A 21,514-nucleotide genomic window follows, 5' to 3' on the forward strand; every position below is an offset into this window, starting at 1 on the left:
TACATACAAAGATGCATCTATTTGAATTTATTTTTTCAGGTTCTACAAACACTGCCACCAACTCTAGTGATGCCTCTGATAAAAGTTATGTGGACTTGTGAATATTCTGAAACAAATTTTCTTGAATTTTTCTGAATTCACCATAGAAATTCAATGGAACTACAGAGTTACAATGACTCTAATCAGCACTCTGATAAGGCATGCAGGGGTCCCACGTGGCAGTTTAATCTGCTGTGACACAATGTATGCCCCCAGTCGCAGATTCTGATTTCAAAGGATTAAGCATCTGACAAAATCCAATACCCACTCATAATAAAAATTCTCAGCAAACTAAGAATAGAAGGGAGCTCTTTTGGGGCTGGTGCTGTGGCGTAGCAGGTAAAACCGCTGCCTGCAGTGCCGACATCCCCTATGGGTGCCGGTTCGAGTCCCGGCTGCTCCACTTCCAATCCAGCTCTGCTATAGCCTGGGAAAGCAGTATAAGATGGCCCAAGTCCTTGGGCCCCTGCACCTGCATGGGAGACCCAAAAGAAGCTCCTGGTTTCGGATCGGTGCAGCTCTGGCTGTTGTGGCCAATTGGGAAGCAAACCAGCAGATGGAAGCCCTCTCTCACTCTCTGCCTATCCTCTGTGTAACTCTGACCTTCAAATAAAATAAATAAATCTTTAAAATATATTAAAAAAAAAAAAAAAAAACAACGAAGGGAGCTCCCTTTATCTGATAAAAGGAATCTTTGAAAAATCTATAGTTAATATCATACTTAATGGTCAAACATTTAATGCTTTCTCCTCAGGCTTTAGAACAAGACAAGTACACATGCTCTCACAACTTCTGCTCAACACTGTGCTATAGGCCCCAGCCAATGTATAAACTCAAAAAAAGAGAAAGGATTTGAAGGTTGGAAAAGAATAGAGAACGACCCAGTTGTTTACATAGAAAATCCTAGGGAATCTAAAAATTTACCACAAATTTAAATTTAGGAAGATCATAGGATACACGGTTATTGTCAAAACTATAGTGAACTTTGCATCTACTTGAATGGCTATAAATGAGATAATAACAAATGGTGGCAAGGATGTGCAGAAATTCAGAACTTTCATGTGTGTTCCATGAATGTTAAACTGTCTGGCAGTTCTTAAAAGGGTTAAACAGAGTTGCCACATGACCTAGTAAATCTTGCTGTAGGTATTTACCAAAGACAAATGAAAACATACGCTCACATGTACACAAATAAAAGAACAGAAACAACCCAAATGTTCATTAATCCGTGAATGATTTAAAAAGATGTGGTATATACATATGATAAATACTACTTAACAATAAAAATGAAATACTGATATAATACGATGAACCTTGAAAATATGTTAAGAAGCTAGTCATTAAAATTAAATATTATAATACCCAATTTATATATGCAATGTCAAGACAGTAAGATTAGTTGTTGTCTGAGTTTGGGAGGGGGTGGCTAGAACACCCTGTTCAGATGCAAGTGTTCTGCCTAGCTGTTGGGACACCTCCCTTCTCATGCTGCAATGTTTGAATTTGTATCCTGACTCTGCTCCTGCTAATGTGCATCCTGGTACACAGCAGGTGATGATAGCTCAAATAGTTGAGTCCTTACAGTCCATGTAGAAGACCTGGACTGAATTCCTGGCTCTTGACTTTGACCTGGCCAAGCACTTACAGGCACTTGGGGAGCAAACTAGTGTGGAGGGCATACTGTCTGTGTGTCTTTCTGATAAATAAACTAAAAATAAAAGTATGAAAAAAAATGGAATTAAAAATAAACTTTAGGCCAGCGCCGCAGCTCAATAGGCTAATCCTCCACCTAGCGGTGCCGGCACACCGGGTTCTAGTCCCAGTCGGGGCGCCGGATTCTGTCCCGGTTGCCCCTCTTCCAGGCCAGCTCTCTGCTGTGGCCCGGGAGTGCAGTGGAGGATGGCCCAAGTGCTTGGGCCCTGTACCCCATGGGAGACCAGGAGAAGCACCTGGCTCCTGCCTTCGGATCAGTGCGGTGCGCTGGCCACAGCGCGCTGGCTGCGGCGGCCATTGAAGGGTAAACCAACGGAAAAAGGAAGACCTTTCTCTCTTTCTCTCTCTCACTATCCACTCTGCCTGTCAAAAAAAACTTTAAAAAAAAACACTAATTCATCACATAACAACTGTTTTTTTAATTAAAATATTCTCAGCAAAGAAAGGAAAAAAACATTTTTTTACCTGTTTTCCAACACTGTTTATGTCAAATTGTAGGGGGACACCCTTAGGAATTTTCTTTACATCAGATTGCTCTCGTTTTGTCAAGAATGAGGGTACAGCAGTACGAGTTAATCGTGGTTTCTGGGTTCTATTGGAAAAAAATATCAGACCAGCTTTACAATGAAAATAAGAAAAATAAATCATTGGTATTTAAGGTATCTTGATTTGTACACATACTCAAATACATTAGAGCTATTTTACTGTGTTCTCAAAAAAGGTACTTGGCTCTTAACTGACTACACTGGAGACAAAAATGTGAAACTGTTCACAGTGTGTCTCCTTAAGTAGAACTGCAAATTTCTCAACAATTTGGAATGACTGGTGATTTCCAAGTCTCTTCTACTGAAATAAAGCAACTGCCTTATATATATAAAATATATATTTTATATATATATATAATAAATACCTGCCTTATATTATTTTCATTTCAGTCATTAAGATGGCTTGACAGATCAGATACTACATATAGCTAAAAAGTTTAGAATGCAGTAAATATAATAAAATTATTAACTAAATTAAACTCATGTAGTTAAACGAATATAACATGAAGCCTTCAAAAGAGAAGATCTGTCTGAAAGTCAAGATGTCCAAAATATACCAGGGGAAGGGGAAGAAAGGTATAATAAGTATATGTAATATCTCATTTATTATCATATATACTTTAAAATGTACACATTTGTTATACATACACAGAGTTTTTTAAAATATTGCTAAAAACACTTATTTAGGAGCGTATAACCAGTAATCAAGGAAGCTTTTACTTTTAACTGTACACTATATGTGTCCATTTTATATTACAAGCATTACTTGTATCTTAGTTTATCCTAACTTGGATTTCATACTGTGAACAAAATTCCAATAATAATATTCTATTATCTCACACACTTAAAGTTTAAAATCTTCACAGAAAGAAGCAACTTACACTGGGCATTGCACTGCTCCAGGATTGTCAATAGATACAGTCAAAATTCCCCCGTTAGTGGTAGAAGTCCGCCATCTAATTTAAAAGAACACAAAAAATTTCACTGAAATAGAAGTTTCTAAACCCTATAGCATGTTACACACACAAAAAAATATATATAAAAAGTAGCCATTACTTATACTTAGCTTTCGAAATATGGGAATACCTAGACCCTACCATGATATAAATGAATCAGAATCAGCATCTTGGATATATGAACTTGGGCACCTGAATTTACTTATTTTTCACTGAAATAAATATATGCTCATTTTTGAAAAAAAAAATCAGATAATACAGAAGAGCTTCTAATAAAAAGCAGTTCTCTCATGCCACTCTTCTCCTTCCTAGTCCCCTCTTCCCCAGAGGCAGTACTTTTAACCTTTCCTATTTTAACTACTTGCTGGTTACTTCAGTTCACTAACCACTGATATGGTAAAATCTTGCTATGATAAACAACGGTTTAATTCAGCACACTATATTCTAGCTTCCTTTCCTATCCTCTAACTATTTTGATGGCTACATCACTATTTTACTTTCAATTATAACTGTAAATACTTAAATCTCCATTTCTCTTGCCCCCCCAACACCTCATATGAGAAAATAACATTATCTCTATTCTTTCTTCGTCTTCTACTTTGTACCTCCCTCTTTTTGTCAGATCTATCTTTATACTTATATCAATCAAAAGTTGACTTTTATATTACATTATTCTGTTCCCAAATTAACCATTTTGTGCTGTCTACAAATCCAGTCTCGTAGTTCAAAACAAATAAACAGCATTTACACAATAACAATAATGTAAATATTATTCACTGCAGAAGCAAACAAGCTATGATTCAATTATCTTCCTTATTGTTTTCAGTTTTATTACCCTTAGGCTGAAGAACGGGGTCAGTATCAGGTTCAAATAGTTTTCTTTTTTACACTCAGACTGCTCAAAATTACACCCCATTATAGTTTCAGCATCATATCTGGACCATGTTTTATTTTCAAAAAAATAGTCATAGTTTTAAATAGTTAAATCTCAAAACCTGACCATACTGATGGAATTAGAATGTTACAACTCACAGTTAACAGATCAAAAGCAGATTTTTGAAAAACTTTATTAGTGTGAGGGGTGAAAAAAGATTATGTGAAAAGGATAAACTCTACTGTTACTAAAATTCTACAAATTTTCTAAAAGCTCTACTGGGTCTTTCTATTCATTCCCTAAATAGATTAATTTATATTAAAAAAAGCAACAAAAAATAACAGTTTATGCTAAAATTGTTACAACACTGAATGCAAAAAGTCAAAAGGTCTTTGGGGAAAAAAAAAAAAACCAGAATTTATTTACTTCATGACAAATTTTATTTTGGGTCTCAATTTCTTTTAGACTGGGACACAGTAATCTGCGTAGCCAGTATTCTGGAAGTTCTGAAATGACATCTTTAAAAACAAATTGAAACTTACTGACGAGTTCTCTTTGCTACTACATCGTCTAGCAGTTGTTCTGTGTTCAACTGGGCCTGAACCTGAAGGAAAAAAAAAGTAGTAGATCCCATAGAAAGCAGAAGATTTGAATCTGAAGAGCCATCCTGCACTTCACTTTATAACCCACTGTGACCTGTGCATAAGTAAAGGAGAAGGTCCTGTGCTAGTCTGACAACACTTCTTTGTTGGCGTTCCTGTATTAGAACAAGTAGCAAGGAGAGCTTAACCAGCATTTTTAAGATGCCCGCATCCAAAATTAGGACCTAGGTTCAATCTGTCCCACAAATGTAGCCCATGGAGGGCAGCGACGATGGATCCAGAAATTGGGTTCCTGCTTCCCACACCGGCTATCTGGATTACAATCCTGGTTCCTAGATCCAGACTCAGCCCAGTCCTAGCTATTGCAGACATGTGTAGAATTGGAACTCTGTCTTTCTCTGCCTCTCAAAAAAAAAAAAAAAAAAAAAAAAGGCAAATATAGCTTATCACTAAATAACAAATTCAATTTAGAAAAAAATAGAAAAAATATAACAAGAAGAACTAATCTAATTTTCTCCATATCCCAAATCTAATCTCTACCTCAACCATGGGTCATGTTTATGATTGAGGATTACTAAAGGTTGCTGTTCAGGATTTTCTTTGGGTAAAATGGAAGCATCACCAAGGTTTTTTTTTTTTTTTAATACCTTCAGGCCTCTTCTGAAAAGGAAAGTTGCCTGACGAGTATCTTTCTGATGGCTTAATTTATTTCCACTCCTGGTAAAATTAGCTGGAATGTTACTTCTGCAACAAAACACATATACCATAAATAATCTGATCTTCTTAATTACTTTCAAACATCTTGAGAAAAAATAAGCAAAATAATTATATCCATGGGCTGAAAACCTGAGGTACACATAGAGACTGAATTATTTCCTTATTTATACCAAGAATTATTAAGATTTGACTTACAAAAATGTCTCCTTCTGCAGCAAATCATGTAACAAATGGTTAATTTTGAATTGGTTTATCTACCAAATATTCAACTTCAAATATCCCACAAAAATCAATTTTAAATGCTATTATCTAAATTTGGTATAAAACATAAATTTAGAATTTACACAAGCAGTACTCAAAAATTACACCCAGGCACATCATAGTCAAACTGAAAACCAAAAAATAAAGACTTGAAAAATATTTCTGGGGCTAGTGCTGTGGCATAGCGGGTAAAGCTGCTGCCTGCAGTGCTGGCATCCTATATGGGTGCCGGTTCAAGTCTCAGCTGCTCCACTTCCAATCCAGCTCTCTGTTATGGCCTGGGAAAGCAGATGGCCCAAATCTTTGAGCCCCCGCACCCATGTGGGAGACCTAGAAGAAACTCCTGGCTCCTGGCTTCAGATCAGCGCCATTGTAGCCATCTGGGGAGTGAACCAGATGCCTTGCCTCTCTATGTGTATCTCTTTCAAATAAATAAATAAATCTTTAAAAATATATAATTTCCTTTTCCAGTTTACTCATCCTTCCTCACTCAGAAACCTTTCTGCATGAATATAAACCAAACATTCTTCTACTTCTTGTTCTTTCATACACAGAACATACTCTTAATAATCGGACTTGACTTTCACCATTTCCTGTTTTCTAAAAGAAATTGAGTATGAGAAAACTAAATTTCATAAACAAGTGCCTAATAGGTTACCTAATCTTACCTCCATTTCGCAGAGGTTCAAATGCAAACTTTCTCTAGCTAACTCAATTAATATATAAGCCTCATGTAAACAAGTTCTTACATGAGAAATCTTTTCAGAAAACGTACTACCAAATGATCCTCAAAAAGTAAAACTGCAATTATAGCGATTTCATTTTTTTAAAGAGTTATTTATTTATTTGAGAGGCAGAGGCAGAGAGAGGGAGAGAAATCTTCCATCCGCTGGTTCACTCCCCAGATGGCCACAACAGCCAGAGCTGTGCTGATCCAAAGCCAGGAACCAGGAGCTTCTTAAGAGCCTCCCAGGTGGGTGCAGGGGCCCAAGGACTTGGGCCAACTTTCACTGCTCTCCCAGGCCACAGCAGAGAGCTGGATTGGAACTGAAGCAGCTGGGACTCGAATGGCACCCTTATGGAATGCCAGCACTGCAGGTGGTGGCTTTACCTGATATACCACAGTGCCAGCCTCTCGATTTCATTTATAGAAAAATCTCATTCCAAGTTTTGCTATGAATTCTCTTCTAAAGAAAGGCACTTAAAACCCAAAATAGGGAACTTTACAGCTCATCAGTTTCCTTTCTATTTTATCATTACAGAAAACAAAAGGCCAGGGGCCTGCACTGTGCTACAGCAGGTTAAACTGCTGCCTTCGACCCAGCATCCCCTATGAGTTCTGGTTTAAGTATCAATGCTCCATTTTTTTTTTTTTTTTTTTTTTTTTTTTTTTAAGATTTATTTATTTGAAAGTCAGAGTTACACAGAGGAGAGGCAGAGAGAGAGAGAGGTCTTCCATCCGCTGGTTCACTCCCCAAATGGCCTCAATGGCCGGAGCTGCGCCTATCCGAAGCCAGGAGCCAGGAGCTTCTTCTGGGTCTCACACGGGTGCAGGAGCCCAAGGACTTGTGCCATCTTCTACTGCTTTCCCAGGCCATACAGAGAGCTGGATTGCAAGTGGAGCAGCCGGGTCTCAAACTAGCACCCATTTGGGATGCCGGCATTGCAGGCCAGGGCGTTAACCTGCTGCACCACAGCACCAGCCCCAAGTGCTCCACTTCTGATCCAGCTCCCTGCTAAAGGGCCTGGGAAAGCAGCAGCAGACAGCCCAAGCACGTGGGCCCCTGTCACCCATTTGGGAGAGCCAGCTGGAGTTCTGGACTCCTGGCTTCAGCCTGGCCCAGCCCTTGCTACTGCCACTCTTTGGGGAATGAATCAGTGGATAGAAAACATCTGTCTCCCTGTTTCTTCCTCTCTGTTAACTCTGCCTTTCAAATATAATAAATCTTAGGAAAAAAAAAAAAAAACACCTCAGAATACCAGTAACAAGATTATCTTGAGGATTCTGCTATGATTTTTAAGTAGAATAAAAATAATTTCAGCTTAAGAAGCATTCATGGAGCAGGTATTGAATGTGCTGGTTAAACAGCCCACATCCCTTATCAGAGTTTCTAATTCCTGGTTTAGGCTTCTGACTCCAACTTCCTACCTATGCAGACCCCTGGCAGGCAGCAGTGACTGCTCAAATGATTAGGTTCCTGGCTCCCAGCTTCAGTCTTGGTCCAACTTCAGCCCAACACTGGCTGTTGCTGGCATTTGGGGAGTGAACCAAGCAGATGGGAGCTGTCTGTCTTCTGTCTCTCCCCCTAGTCTTTGCCTCTTAAATACATAAACAAACAAGAAGCACTCATGTAGAATACTTTCTTTCTAGTTTGCCTTTTCCACATAGCCTATATTATCATTTAGTATTCTAGCAAGAGCCAAAGAATAATAAATTCACCTTTCAGGATTTCCAATTTTGAATAATTATATCAGGATTTTTACTAAAATGACCAGCTTTTGCAATTTTACCCTATATGTTAAGAAATGTAAAGAAGCAGAGTGATGCCTATTACTGAATGCTTCCATATTGGACGTTCAGGTATATATATACATCCGAAGTATCTCTTAAAAATGAGATAACTAGAAGAATCATTGCAAATCCATTCTTCTGAACACCTATAGCAAGAAGTGCTTATTTATGCACCATGACACATTATTACCTTATATTTGGGTACTTACTTTCTGTTTAACTGGTTAGGTCTCTTGAGAACTGCAACGGGTTTCCTCTGCATTTCATTTTGTCTCAGAAGGTTTGCCTTCCTTTTTAACACCGGAAAATATCGTTCTATATTCTTTTAGGAGGCAAGAAACTATGTTAGTCATATTATTTTTTGCTATATATCCTACTATGATAAACATTTCTGTTACAGTGTGAATAGGGATTGACAATTATTTAAGTGTGTAGATGAGGGAGATGGAGAAACCAAAACAACTTTAAAATTCCCAGTGTGAATGAAAAGATGACACACCCATTATATTTAAAGTACGTCAGTGCTCTGGAGGGTGTTATGTACAGGTGATAGAGAAACTGGCTCTGAGATCAAGAGAATCAGACAGCCAGGGATATAAATTAGGAAAATAATTTATGTACACATGACTTTGATACTAAGAGAAGGGATAAGAGGGCCAAGTTCCAAAACAAATGTGTGAAAAAGAAGAGAAGAGGAGCAGGTATTTAGCCTAATGGTTAAGATGCCTAAGTCCCACATCAGATAGCAGAGCTCTCATTTTCTGTCTCTCAAAAAATAGATTGGGGTAGGTGTTGCAGCACAGGGGGTTAAACCATCACTTGGGCCACCTATATCCCTTAACGGAGTCCATTTATAGTTCTGGCTATCCTGTTGCCTATCTAGCTTCCTATTAATGTGCCTGGGAAGGCACAGATGATGGCCCAAGTATGTGCATCCCTGTCGCTAACATGGGAGACCCATATGGAATTCCTGGCTCCTGTCTTTGGTCCAGTCCAACCCCAGGCTATTCCAAGCATTTGGAACATGAACCAGCAGACAGAAAAATCTCCTCTGTATTACTGCTCTGTCACTTTGCCTTTCAAATAAATAAACCTTTTAAAAACAAAAACAAAAACAAAAGCACTACACAGAAAAAGAGTGAGAAGTTGGTGCAGTGGTTAAGATGCCTGCATCCCACATCAGACTGCCTGGGTTTGAATCCAGTTCTGCTTCTGATTCCAACTTCCTGCTAAAGCAGTAGAGGGAGGCAGCTGTGATGGCTTACGTATTTGGGTCGCTGACACTCGTACTGGAGACCTGCACTGAGTTGCCACCTCCAGACCACACTGGCCCAAACCTGGCTCTTGCAGGCATCTGGGGTTTCAACTAGCACATAGAATACTTTTCTTTGTCTCCATCTCTCTGCCTTTCGAGTTAAATGAAAAATAAAATCATGTAACAAAAAAAGGGGTGGATGATGTGGCACAGCAGGTAAGCTGTCACTTGGGACACCCAAGTGTTGAAAAATTCCAATTACATCTCCACTTTTGATCTAGCTTCCTGCTAATGCAACAGGTGATGGTTGCCACCCACATGGAGACCACCCACGGAGTCCCTGACACCCATGTAGGAGACCTGGATGGAATTTCCAGTTCTTGGGTTCAGCCTATCCCAGCCCCAGCTATCACAGGCATTTTGGAAGTGAACTAGTATATGGAAGATCTCTCTCTCTGCCTTGCAAATAAATGAAAATTTAGACGAAACAGAAAAGAAAAAAAATAGAGGTTGTTATATCAAAAACAATCAAAAGATGGAATAGAAGTGGTTACAGGAAAAACAGAAAAATTCAGTATCATAAAAAAACCCAAAGACTGGGTGTTTGCCCCAGTGGTTAAGCCACTGGTTGAGAAAACCAGCATCCCTTGAGTGTTCGGGTTCAACACCCACTTCCAAGCTCCTGAGTCCAGCTTCCTGCTAATGCAGATCATGGAGGACAGAAGCAACAGCTCAAGTAGTTAGGTTCCTGCCATCCCATATGGGAGACCTGGATTAGGTTCTTCTAGCTCTTGGCTATAACCCATAAGAGCCCCCAGGCTGTTGTAGGCATTTGAGAAATGAACTGTAGGGCAGGAGCTTGCACTCTGTCTGCTTTAGTGTGTGCGTGTTTCAAAGGAAATATATAAAAACAAAACAAAGCAAAACAAAACCTGCAAGAACATGAAATGTCCACTTTTCCTTGATCCACATATATAAGTATATCATTAAACCCTAATCAAGGTATCCATATTTTCCATAAACACTTCTCTAAAGATTATGACAATATGGACTGTATTCTGATACTTTATCCACATCCCCTATTATCTTAAGTATATGAGAAGTGTTTCATTAAATGTCTGTTGACTAAATCCAAAAGATAGGGGCCGGTACTGTGGTACAGCAGGTTAACGCTGGCATCCATATGGGCACCAATTCGAGACCTGGCTATTCCACTTGCAATCCAGCTCTCTGCTATGGCCTGGGAAAGCAGTAGAAGATGGCCAAAGTCCTTGGGCCCCTGCACCCATGTGGAAGACCCAGAAGAAGCTTCTGACTCCTGGCTTCAGATTGGTGCAGCTCTGGCCAATTGGGAAATGAACCATTGGATGGAAGACGTCTCTCTATCTCTGCCTCTCCTCTTATTTATTTGAAAGAGTTACACAATCTTTAAAAAAAAAAAAAAAAAAAAAAAAGAAGTCCAGAGGTCTGATATACTAACCCAGTGTCACTAAAATGGCCTTAATCTCTGGAAACCTTCACACTTAAAAAAAAAAATGCAAAAGATATAATAAAATGTAAAAAAGTCTTTATTTTCATGAATATTTGAGATAGATGTGAATATAAAAATAGGAATAAAGAATATAAAGTGTTATGTGGGAATCAGGCATCCTAACCAATAGGCTAAACACTCACTCTTTGACATAACATGGGAACTCCAACAGAGAAGGGTTGTCAAAATAGCACAGGTCCCTCTCCTGCACTCAAGTACAAGTAATCTAGAGAGGATTTAATGTATACAGAAGGAAATGCACAGGTAATATGCAAATATGTCATTTTACTTAAGAGACTTGAGCATCTGCAGATTCAGTTATCTATGGGAGTCTTAGAACTAATTTCCCCGAGATCGGCACTGTAGTACAGCAGGTTAAAGTGCTGGCATCCCATACGGGTGCCGGCTCAAGTCCTGGCTTCTCCACTTCCAATCCAGCTCCCTAATAATGTGCCTGGGAAAGCAGCAGAGGATGGCCCAATTCCTTGGGCCCCTGCACCCATGTGGGAGACTCGGAAGAGGCTCCTGGCTTTGGATCGGCTCAGCTCTGGCTGTTGAGGCTGTCTGGAGAATGAACCAGTGGACGGAAGACTTCTCTCTTTATCAGTCTCTGCCTCTCTTTGTAACCCTGCCTTTCAAATAAAGAAAAAATAAATCTTAAAAAAAAAAAAAACTAATTTCCTATGGTGCCAAGGAATGCCTATATTTGAGAATGTGGAAATTCAGGTATTATTCATGAATGGCAAAAACTTTTTAGTTATTAAAATTAAAAGTAAGATGCTCTCTCAAACTCGTTCACAGAAATATTAATACAAACAAAGAAAACAGGTAACTGATCCAGGATTACGCCATTATTCTACCTTGTCACTTAGTGGTGGACGATTCATAGGACTAACTCCTTTTCGAAGTCCAGTTGCTTTTCTAGCTGCAAGTCCAGTGATAACTCCATAAGGACGTCTCTTTCCAGGCATTAATCTTCCTCTTCGGCTCAGGCTGGACTTACCAAAACCTGTGGGGGGGTGCAGGAAAAAGAAAAGTATCATGTTAGGAATGCATCTGGGACTATCACAAGATACTCTACTTCACAGGGGGGAGAATGGGAGCACTTTATTATTTTTTAACTTTTTATTATTTATTTATATTATTTTGAATTACATTTCAAAACACTTCATTTATTTGAAAGGCAGTTACAGAGACAGGGAAATACAGAGAGAAAATTAGATTTTCTATCTGCTGTTTCACTCCCCAAATGGCAGCAACAACAGGGGCTGGGCCAGGCTGAAGCCAGGAGCCTGGAACTCCAACCAAGTCTTTCAAGACAATGGTAGGGGGCTCATGTACCTGGGCCATCTTTTGCTGCCCTCCCAGGCACATCATCAGAGATCTGGTTGGGAAGTAGAGTAGCTGAGATTTGAACCCAGGGCCCATACCTGTTCCCAGTGTCGCAGGCAGCTTCTTAGCCCACTGCACCACAGCACCAGCCCTTAAATACTTTACTTTTTTTTTTTAATTAATTAATTTATCTGAAAGTCAGTTACACAGAGAGACAGGGAGAGGCAGAATGAGAGAGAGAGAGGTCTTCCATCCACTGGCCCACTCCCCAGTTGGCCACAACAGTAGCAGCTAAGTCAATCTGAAGCCAGGAGCCAGGAGCTTCTTCCAGGTCTCCCATGTGGGTACAGGGGCCCAAGGGCTTGGGCCATCTTCTACTGCTTTCCCAGGCCATAGCAGAGAGCAAGATCTGAAGTGGAGTAGTAGAGACTCAAACCGGCACCCACATGGGATGCCAGCATTGCAGGCGGCGGCCCCACACACTCCGCCACAGCACCGGCCCCATATATCGATGAAACTATAAAGGACTTGAGGAGTCTCACATGTTCCTTCTAGCCACCATCCCTTCCTTCAACATTACTTTCTCAACAAACAGGACTGTCTAGATTTTACCTATAAAATATGTTAGTCACTAACCATATGTGGTTATTGAGTGAACAGCCACACTGAAATATAACTAATTTTAATTGAGATGTTACAGATGAAATATAAAAAATTTTATTAATGACTTTTAATTGACTGTTTAATATTTTGGATACACTGGGTTAAATAAAATATATTACTACTATGTGGCTTGTACTGTATTTCTACTGGATAGTGCTGATCTAGAGCAGAATCACAATCTCATTTCCCATTTGCTTTCTACATTGCAACCTGGCTTCTTTACTTTCAGCCTTACTGTATTCAAATTGTTTTTGCTCAAGTTCCCAAAGTGTGACAATGGCCATGTCATATGCCTGAGATTGCTTTTCCATTATACATCTTACCTATTTAAGTATTTTTTCTAATTATTAAGAAAATAAGCATCTTCTCTGCAGAAATCTTAGAAACATGTGAAATAAAAATAAAATAAAAATCAACCATCATTCCACCTCCTAAAAAGTATCACTAACTTTTTTTTTAAGATTTACTTAAGAGGCAGAGTTGCAGATAAAGAGAAAGACAGAGAGCAAGGTCTTTCATCTGCTGGTTCACACCCTAGATGGCTGCAACAGCCGGAGTGGGGCTGATCTGAAGGCAGGAGCCAGGATCCAGGAGCTTCCTTCAGGTCTCCCATCAGGTACAGGAGCCTAAACACTCGGACCACCTTCCACTGCCCTCCCAGGCCACAAACAGAGAGCTGGATTGGAAGAGGAGCAGCTGGGACACAAACTGGCACCCATTTAGGGTGCCGACACTATAGAGGCTTAGCCTATTGAGCTACAGCACTGGCCCCAATCACTAACATTCTTTCCAGCCTTTGATATGTATATATACATGTCAAAAGTTAATACTTTAAGTTTAAACAATTTTAAGCCACCCAAGAGACTACCACATATGATAACTGACAATTCTGTAAAGAAGTAAATGCTTTGGCCAGCGTCTGTGGTATAGCAGGTTAAGCTGCCACTTATAATGCTGTCATCCCATATAGGCACCAGTTCAAGTCCTGATGCTTCATTTCTGATCCAGCTCCCTACTAATGTACCTGGGAAAATAGTGGATGATAGCCAAATCCTTGGGCCTCTGCACCCATGTGAGAGACTTGGAAGAAGCTCCTGATTCCTGGCTTTGGCCTGGCCCACACCTGGCTGTTGAGGCAGTTTGCATAGTGAACCTCAGGATGGAAGATCTCTGTCTCTCCCTCTCTGCAATCTTTCAAATAAATAAATAAAATCTTTAAAAAATATAGTAGTAGTAAATGCTTGAAAGGCAACCTATCCAGCAATTCTTTTTATTTCTCTATGTACTCTTTTACAGCCTACATTAACACTATATAATATTATCCCATATTTTTGATTACATGACTCTTTAATGTACTGTGCTTCATCTAATCAACTTTTTACTGATCATTTTGGTTACTTCTAATGTTACTCTATTAAAATAACACTACAGTAATACCACAGATAACATTTAACATTTTTTAAACCGCTACTAGAGTATGCTTTTTTAATATTGATTTATTTATAGAAAGGCAGAGAAGAAGAAGGGAGGGAGGATGGATCTCCTATTCACTAGTTCACTCCCCAAATAGTTGATGACATTTTTCCACATACCTACGATTATTTCCTCAATATATGAATATCTAGAAGATGAAATACTAGGTGAAAGAATAAAAACATTCTCGGGCTGGTGCTCATCCCATATGAGCCTGTTTGAGTCTCCTCTGCTCTGCTTCCAATCCAGCTCTCTGCTAATGTGCCTGGGAAAACAGTAGAAGATGGCTTGAAGACTTGGTTCCTGGCACCCACCTGGGCAAAGTGGGATGGAGTTCCAGGCTCCTGGTTTCAGCCTGGCTCAGACCTGGCCACTGTGGCCATTTCAGAAGTGAACCAGCAGATGCAAGATCTCTGTGTCTGTCTGTCTCCTCCCGTCCCCCTCAACTCTTTCCAATAAAATACATTTTTTTTTTAAAGAATACATTCCTGGGGCCGGTGCTGTGGCGCAGTGGGTTAACACCATGGCCTGAAGTGCTGGCATCCCATATGGGCACCAGTTCAAGACCCGGCTGCTCTACTTCCCATCCAGCTCTCTGCTATGGCCTGGGAAAGCAGAAGATGGCCCAAGTCCTTGGGCCCCTGCACCTGCGTGGGAGACCTTGAAGAAGCTCCTGGCTTTGGATCGTAGCAGCTCCAGCCGTTGCAGCCAATTGGGAAGTGAACCATCAGATGGAAGATCTCTCTCTGCCTCTCCTCCTCTCTCTGCATAACTCTGACTTTCAAATAAATAAATAAATCTTAAAAAAAAAAAAAAGAAACATTCCTAGGGATTTTCAGCTATATTGCAAAAATTGCCTACATAATGACTTTTTCAATGACAATTCGGAGTATTATCACTCTTTCTTAACCTTATTACTCAATATTTGGGAAAAAAAGGTCCTATTTGGTAGTCTGATTGCTAATGAGAATAAATATTTTTCTATGAGTTTTCTGGTCTCCTGTATTCTTCTAGTCATGAACTGTAATGTTCACAAACAAGTTTTCTCTAGCTAATTTCTAATTCCCTTCAATGTTTTAACAGGGGAATTATATTACAGGACTACTTGTTTAACTTTTCAAGAACTGATGTCTCTACAGCAATGTTACCATTCAGGAACACAGCCTATCCTTCCCCTTATTGAAGTCTTCTTCACCAGTAAATTGACTCAGTAAATTTCTATTTTCCTTCTATAAGTCCATAATATATATTAAACTTCATACTAGATGTTTTGCACATTTTGCTGTCAATCACAGAAAAGATCCTGTTTCTAATAACTTTCACAGTTATTCCTAGCTTTACAGAAAGCTACTGAGTTTTTAACCCATTATGTCCCCCATATGGCATACTCATAGAATCTTTTTTTTTTTTTTTTTTTTTGACAGGCAGAGTGGATAGTGAGAGAGAGAGACAGAGAGAAAGGTCTTCCTTTGCCGTTGGTTCACCCTCCAATGGCCGCCGCGGCCGGCGCGCTGCGGCCAGCGCACCGCGCTGATCCGATGGCAGGAGCCAGGAGCCAGGTGCTTTTCCTGGTCTCCCATGGGGTGCAGGGCCCAAGCACCTGGGCCATCCTCCACTGCACTCCCTGGCCACAGCAGAGGGCTGGCCTGGAAGAGGGGCAACCGGGACAGAATCCGGCGCCCCGACCGGGACTAGAACCCGGTGTGCCGGCGCCGCTAGACGGAGGATTAGCCTAGTGAGCCGCGGCGCCGGCCTCATACTCATAGAATCTTAAATTGAGCAATAAATACACCATGGTATACTAGAAATAAATATTATGCTAACTTTGAAATAAATATTATATCATTGAAATATCAGCAGAATTGAAATTTTAGGGAGTTGGTGGTGTAGTGCAGAGGGTTAAGCTGCCTCATGTGACACCAGCATCCCATATCAGAGTGCTGGTTCAAGTCTTGGTTACTCCATTTCCAATCCAGCATCCTGCTTATACTCCTGGAAAGGCAGTGAAAGATGGCCCACATAATTGGTCTCCTGCCATAAGCCACATGATGGAGCGCCTGGCTCCTGATTTCAGCCTGACCCAGACCTGGATGTTGTGACCATTTGGGGAGTGAATCAGCAAATCAAAGATCTCTCTGTTTATCTGCCTTTAAAAAAGAAACTATAACAAAACAAAACTTGGGAATTACTGGGTTAATTAACACTTTTTAATCAGTTATCCCACTAAACTCCATTATTTCTTCTAATAGCTTATTTATTCTGCTTGGTGCTGTGCAGAGTACTTTAATTTGCATGAAAACCTAATAAAGTTGATGCTAGTATCTCAATTTTGCAGGTGAGTAAAGTGAGGCAAAGGAAAATGTCTGCCAATAGGCTACAATTAGAAAACAGCAGAGCCATGATCTAAGTCCAGGTGTGTGTGTGTGGCTCCAAAAACGTCTCCAAACTGCTAAATAAAAAATTAAAAGTAATAAAAGGCAGAATACAATCTGTAGTACATTTCCAAAGGGAAAAAACCAATTATTATAGAGAAAGCAGACACTAGGCTGCATAGTAGAAAATAGACAAGATTTGAATAGTTAGCCAGACATGAAGGATTCCCGGTTGGATAGTACAAAGATATGGGTAACCATAGCAAATTAACAGAAAGTCTAGAGAAAAGAATAAGATATGAATGGACATGATGAGCTTAGTCACAGAGAGCTCTGAATGGAAATAAAGACTGCATGTGACAAGGAATGGGGGGGATCACTGATTAGACTACATCAGTTTAAAAGTGGTATTTCAGACTGCATGGAAGAAGGAGAAAGAAGGTGGTAGCTGCTCCTACAGTACTCAAACACAACATGATAAAGTGCAGGCACCAAACTCATAAATCTTTAAAAAAAAAAAGTTCTAATTTTCAACCTTTCACTATCCCATTCCATTAAACAAGAAATATTTTTACATAATGCAAAAATTTGCTCCCCTCTTAAGCTCTGCAATCATCTTATATTATTAAAAACTTTGCATTTACTTTCATTTTATTTAGAAGGCAAAGAGACAATGAGATATTCTATCTGCAGATTCACTCCTCAAATACCTGTAACAGGAGCTGGTATCATAGTATAGCAAGTTAAGCCACAACCTGTGATGTTGGCATCTCTTAGGGGCGCCAATTCATGTCCTGGATGCTCCATTTCTGATTTAGCTCCCTGCTAATGCACCTAGGAGCAATGGAAGATGGCCCAAGTGCTTGGGCCCCTGCACCCACATGGGAGTCCTGGAGGAAACTTCTGGCTCCTGGCTTTGGCCTGACCCTTCCCAGTTGTTGTGGTCATTTGGGGAGTGAATCAACAGATCGAAGATATTTCTCCCTCTCTATAACTTTGCCTTTCAAGTAAATAAACAAATCTTAAAAACAAAAGCAAATACAAAAAAAATCTGCAAAAGACAGGGCTGGACCAGACTGAAGCCAGTAGCCCAGAATTTTAACTGCATTTCCCACGTAGGAAGCAGAGACCCAAGTACTTGAGGTATCATCTGTTACTTCCCATTAGCAGGAAGTGGGATGAGAAATGGAGTAGCCAGTGGGCCAGTACTGTGACACACAGCAGGTTAAGCCATCACCTGCATTGCCAGCATCTCATATGGATTCCGGTTCAAGTCCTCACTGCTCCACTTCCCATCCAGCTCCCTGTTAATGTGCCCTGGAAAGCAGAAGATAAAGTACTTGAGTTCCTGCCACTTATGTGGGAGACATGGATGGAGTTCTAGGCTCCTGGTTTGGCCTGACCCAGTCCCAGCTGTTGTGGCCATTTGGGGAGTGAACCAGTGGATGAAGGTTCTCTCTCTCTCTGTAACTTTGCTATAAAATAAATCAATTTTAAACCTTCAAATAAATAAAATCTTTAAAAGAAAGAAGAGAAATGGAATAGTTGAGATTTGAATCAGACCACTCTGATATGGGATGTGGGCAGTCTCAAAAAGCGCCTTAACCATTTGCCAAATGTAGTACTAAATAAGTAATCCAGTGCTATCTTTTTTTTCTTTTTCTTAGTTTTCATCTATTTAGCCTTTCTGGAGTTTTCTTCCGTTTATCCAGAGTACTTCACTCTCATTACTTCAACTACCACCTCTATGAAGATTCTTTTACATTCTCAGTTACACTGGAGTAGCAATTTAACTCTAGTTATGTATCAGAATCACAACTGGAGCTTAAAAAAAATTTTTTTTAAGCCTTACTTCTGCAAATTAGTGGAAATGTAGTACAGCCAGAGTACCTATCTATTTTATAAAGTTCCACAATTTATAATTAAATTGTGGCACACAGGTTAAGTCACCTCTTGGGACACTTGCATTCCATATTGGAGTACCTAGGCTTTAGCCCTGCCTCCACCTTCCAATCCAGATTCCTGCTAATGCAAACCCTGGAAGGCCGGACCGAGATCGAGTTTCTGCATCCTGGCTTCAACCTGGACAAGCCCTGGCTGTTGCAGGCATTTGGGAGGTGAACCAGCAGATGGAGGATCTGTTTGTTACTTTGACTTCCAAATAAAAAAAAAATGAATAAAAAAAATAGAAATTTTCATCTTTCTTTTAAATCCCTAGACCAACTAATGAATTTCTTTCACATATACATCATTTGCCTAATTTCAGCAGCCTGATCACTAAAGTGAAGATTTGAGGGATGTTCTGGGATATGTCACTCATAGTGTATATATGTAATTATTTTACTGGCTCCTTCCCAAAGCAACATACAAACATTCCTGATTCTTCTTCCTCTAATGGGAACAGAATTCTCAAACTTTATAGTCTTAGGACCACTTTACATTCTTAAAAATTACTGAAGAGTTCAAAGATTGTTTTGTTCCGTGGGTGGTCATGTGTATTGATACTTATCATTCTAGAAACTAAAAATAAACAAACTCACTACATGTAGGCTAAACAACATTATTAATGAACAACATTTCTGAAAACAAACACACAAAAATATCCAGTAAGAGGAGTGGTATGATTTTGCATTTTTCAAATCTTTTTGTATCTGACTTAATACAAAATGGCTAGATTCTCAGCTCTGCATGTTATGAACTAAGTGGCTGTCCCTCTCTAAAATTGGTATGTTGTAATACTTACCCCCAATATGTTATTGTTGTAGGGGGCACCTTTGGGAAGTAGTTATGAGAGTGGCACTCTAATGAATGAGATTAGTGCCTCTACCAAGGGGACCCCAGAGTACTTTCTAGTTCGCTTTCTGCTATGTAAGAATACCAAAAGAAATGCACACTCTGCAACCAGGAAGAAAGCTCTCACCAAAATCCAAACTTAATGACACCCTGATGTTGGAATTTCAGCCTCCAAACTATGAGAAAAACATTTTTGTTGTATATAAACAGTCTAATCCACAGTATTTCATTAGAGCAACCTGAACTAAGAACATGCTTCTACATCCAATCTAATTATTACCTATCATGTATAATCTAGAAGAGTCTACAGTATGTTCATGACACAATGAGACTAAACACACAACTAACATCTTAATATTACAATAAAAATGTTTTTAAAAAAATAGTTTTGGTCTTGTAGAGTCCCTGAGTCTTGGGAATTCCCTAGGAGTATTGAGTGACTAAATTATATATAAGGCATGGATTTAGAAAGACTTTATTTATCAAATAATCAAAAACCATATTGAGCACCTGCCAAGGGCTCTCTGTCCTCTCTTACCTCAAACAAACATCTTCACTGCAGTTTCAATATGGAAATCTAAACTTTTCTGAGCCAACCAGAGTTTAAGACAACCCCATATCTCTCTACATTCAGTAACAGCAGCAGCTGTTCTATTTTAGCTCCTGTCACATGTAAGCTGAGAATGTACAAGCACAAGCCAAATCTTAGGAGATCCTACACTGCCTTAGGTATCATTTATCTCAAGGCTTAGATCATAACCCCCATAAAAAGAAAGTTTTTCTGAATCCCTATGGACTAGATCACATTTTACCTTATCCATTAAATCACCTATTATTTTCTCAGCTCAAAATCTCTACCTGACCTATAATGCTATCGATATTTTCCTTTTGACTTTTCTTACATTCTGCCCTTTCAATCTTGCCTCTATTAGAAATTAACCTCGTGAAGCAAAAAACTGCAACTGTCCATACTTTTGTAAAGTTCAGAGGATTTATTGGATATTTAAAATATTAATGAATATATTTCTGGTTTCTATGAACTTTGAACAGTTATTTTGAAGCAAATTATATATAAAATATAGCATGCTGAATAATATTTGTGAGAAATCTTTAAGTATAAATCAATGGAATTTTATATTCATTTGTTGTAGCCAAATACCTATCACAGAAATTTACTCATTTAGGTTCAGCTATGTAAGAAATTATAGGGAATAAAGTTTTTAGAGGTCTAAACTAAGTTATAGACTTATTTTGAGAACATGCTGGTATGTTAGCTGTTACACACAGAATTATGCTCAAACCACTAGAAAATAATTTTCAACATACAGAATATCAATTTAGAAGCTAGTTTTTTGAAGAATTTTATATTTTTTTAAGAAGCTTTTTTTATTTGACGAAGGTTTATTCTAATATAACTCCTAGAAAAGCTAATGAATCATATATAATTAATAGTGTTCAGTTACTGTCTTCAATCTATTTTGGAACAAGATGGTTACAATTAAGTGTCCAGGGGGCCGGCACTATGGCATAGTGGGTTAACGCCCCGGCCTGAAGCACCGGCATCCCATATGGGCGCCGGTTATAGTCCCAGTTGCTCCTCTTCCAATCCGGCTCTCTGCTATGGCCTGGGAAAGCAGTAGAAGATGGCCAAAGTCCTTGGGCCCCTGCACCCATGTGAGAGACCCGGAAGAAGCTCCTGGCTCCTGGCTTCGGATCGGCGCAGCTCCAGCCATTGCGGCCATCTGGGGAGGGAACCAGTGGATGGAAGACTTCTCTCTGTCTGCCTCTCCTCTCTGTGTAACTCTGACTTTCAAATAAATCAATAAATCTTTAAAATAAATAAATAAATAAATGTCCAGATTACCAAAAGTAATTA

The 21,514-nt window shown here is 39.4% G+C and overlaps 1 protein-coding gene across 1 annotated transcript in view; it reads right to left on the minus strand.

The window, feature by feature from the left end:
* FYTTD1 (forty-two-three domain containing 1) overlaps window positions 1-21,514 on the minus strand; it is a 33,580-nt gene that overhangs the window by 2,936 nt on the left and 9,130 nt on the right. The window contains exons 3-8 of the mRNA XM_002716538.5: window positions 11,866-12,014; window positions 8,429-8,541; window positions 5,377-5,473; window positions 4,670-4,731; window positions 3,179-3,253; window positions 2,218-2,344 (exon numbers count right to left, since the gene is read on the minus strand). Coding sequence (XP_002716584.2) covers window positions 2,218-2,344; window positions 3,179-3,253; window positions 4,670-4,731; window positions 5,377-5,473; window positions 8,429-8,541; window positions 11,866-12,014 — 623 coding nt within the window. The remainder of the gene's footprint in view (window positions 1-2,217; window positions 2,345-3,178; window positions 3,254-4,669; window positions 4,732-5,376; window positions 5,474-8,428; window positions 8,542-11,865; window positions 12,015-21,514) is intronic.

This window comes from Oryctolagus cuniculus, chromosome 4 (genome assembly GCF_964237555.1).
Source record: "Oryctolagus cuniculus chromosome 4, mOryCun1.1, whole genome shotgun sequence".
Lineage (NCBI taxonomy): Eukaryota > Metazoa > Chordata > Mammalia > Lagomorpha > Leporidae > Oryctolagus > Oryctolagus cuniculus.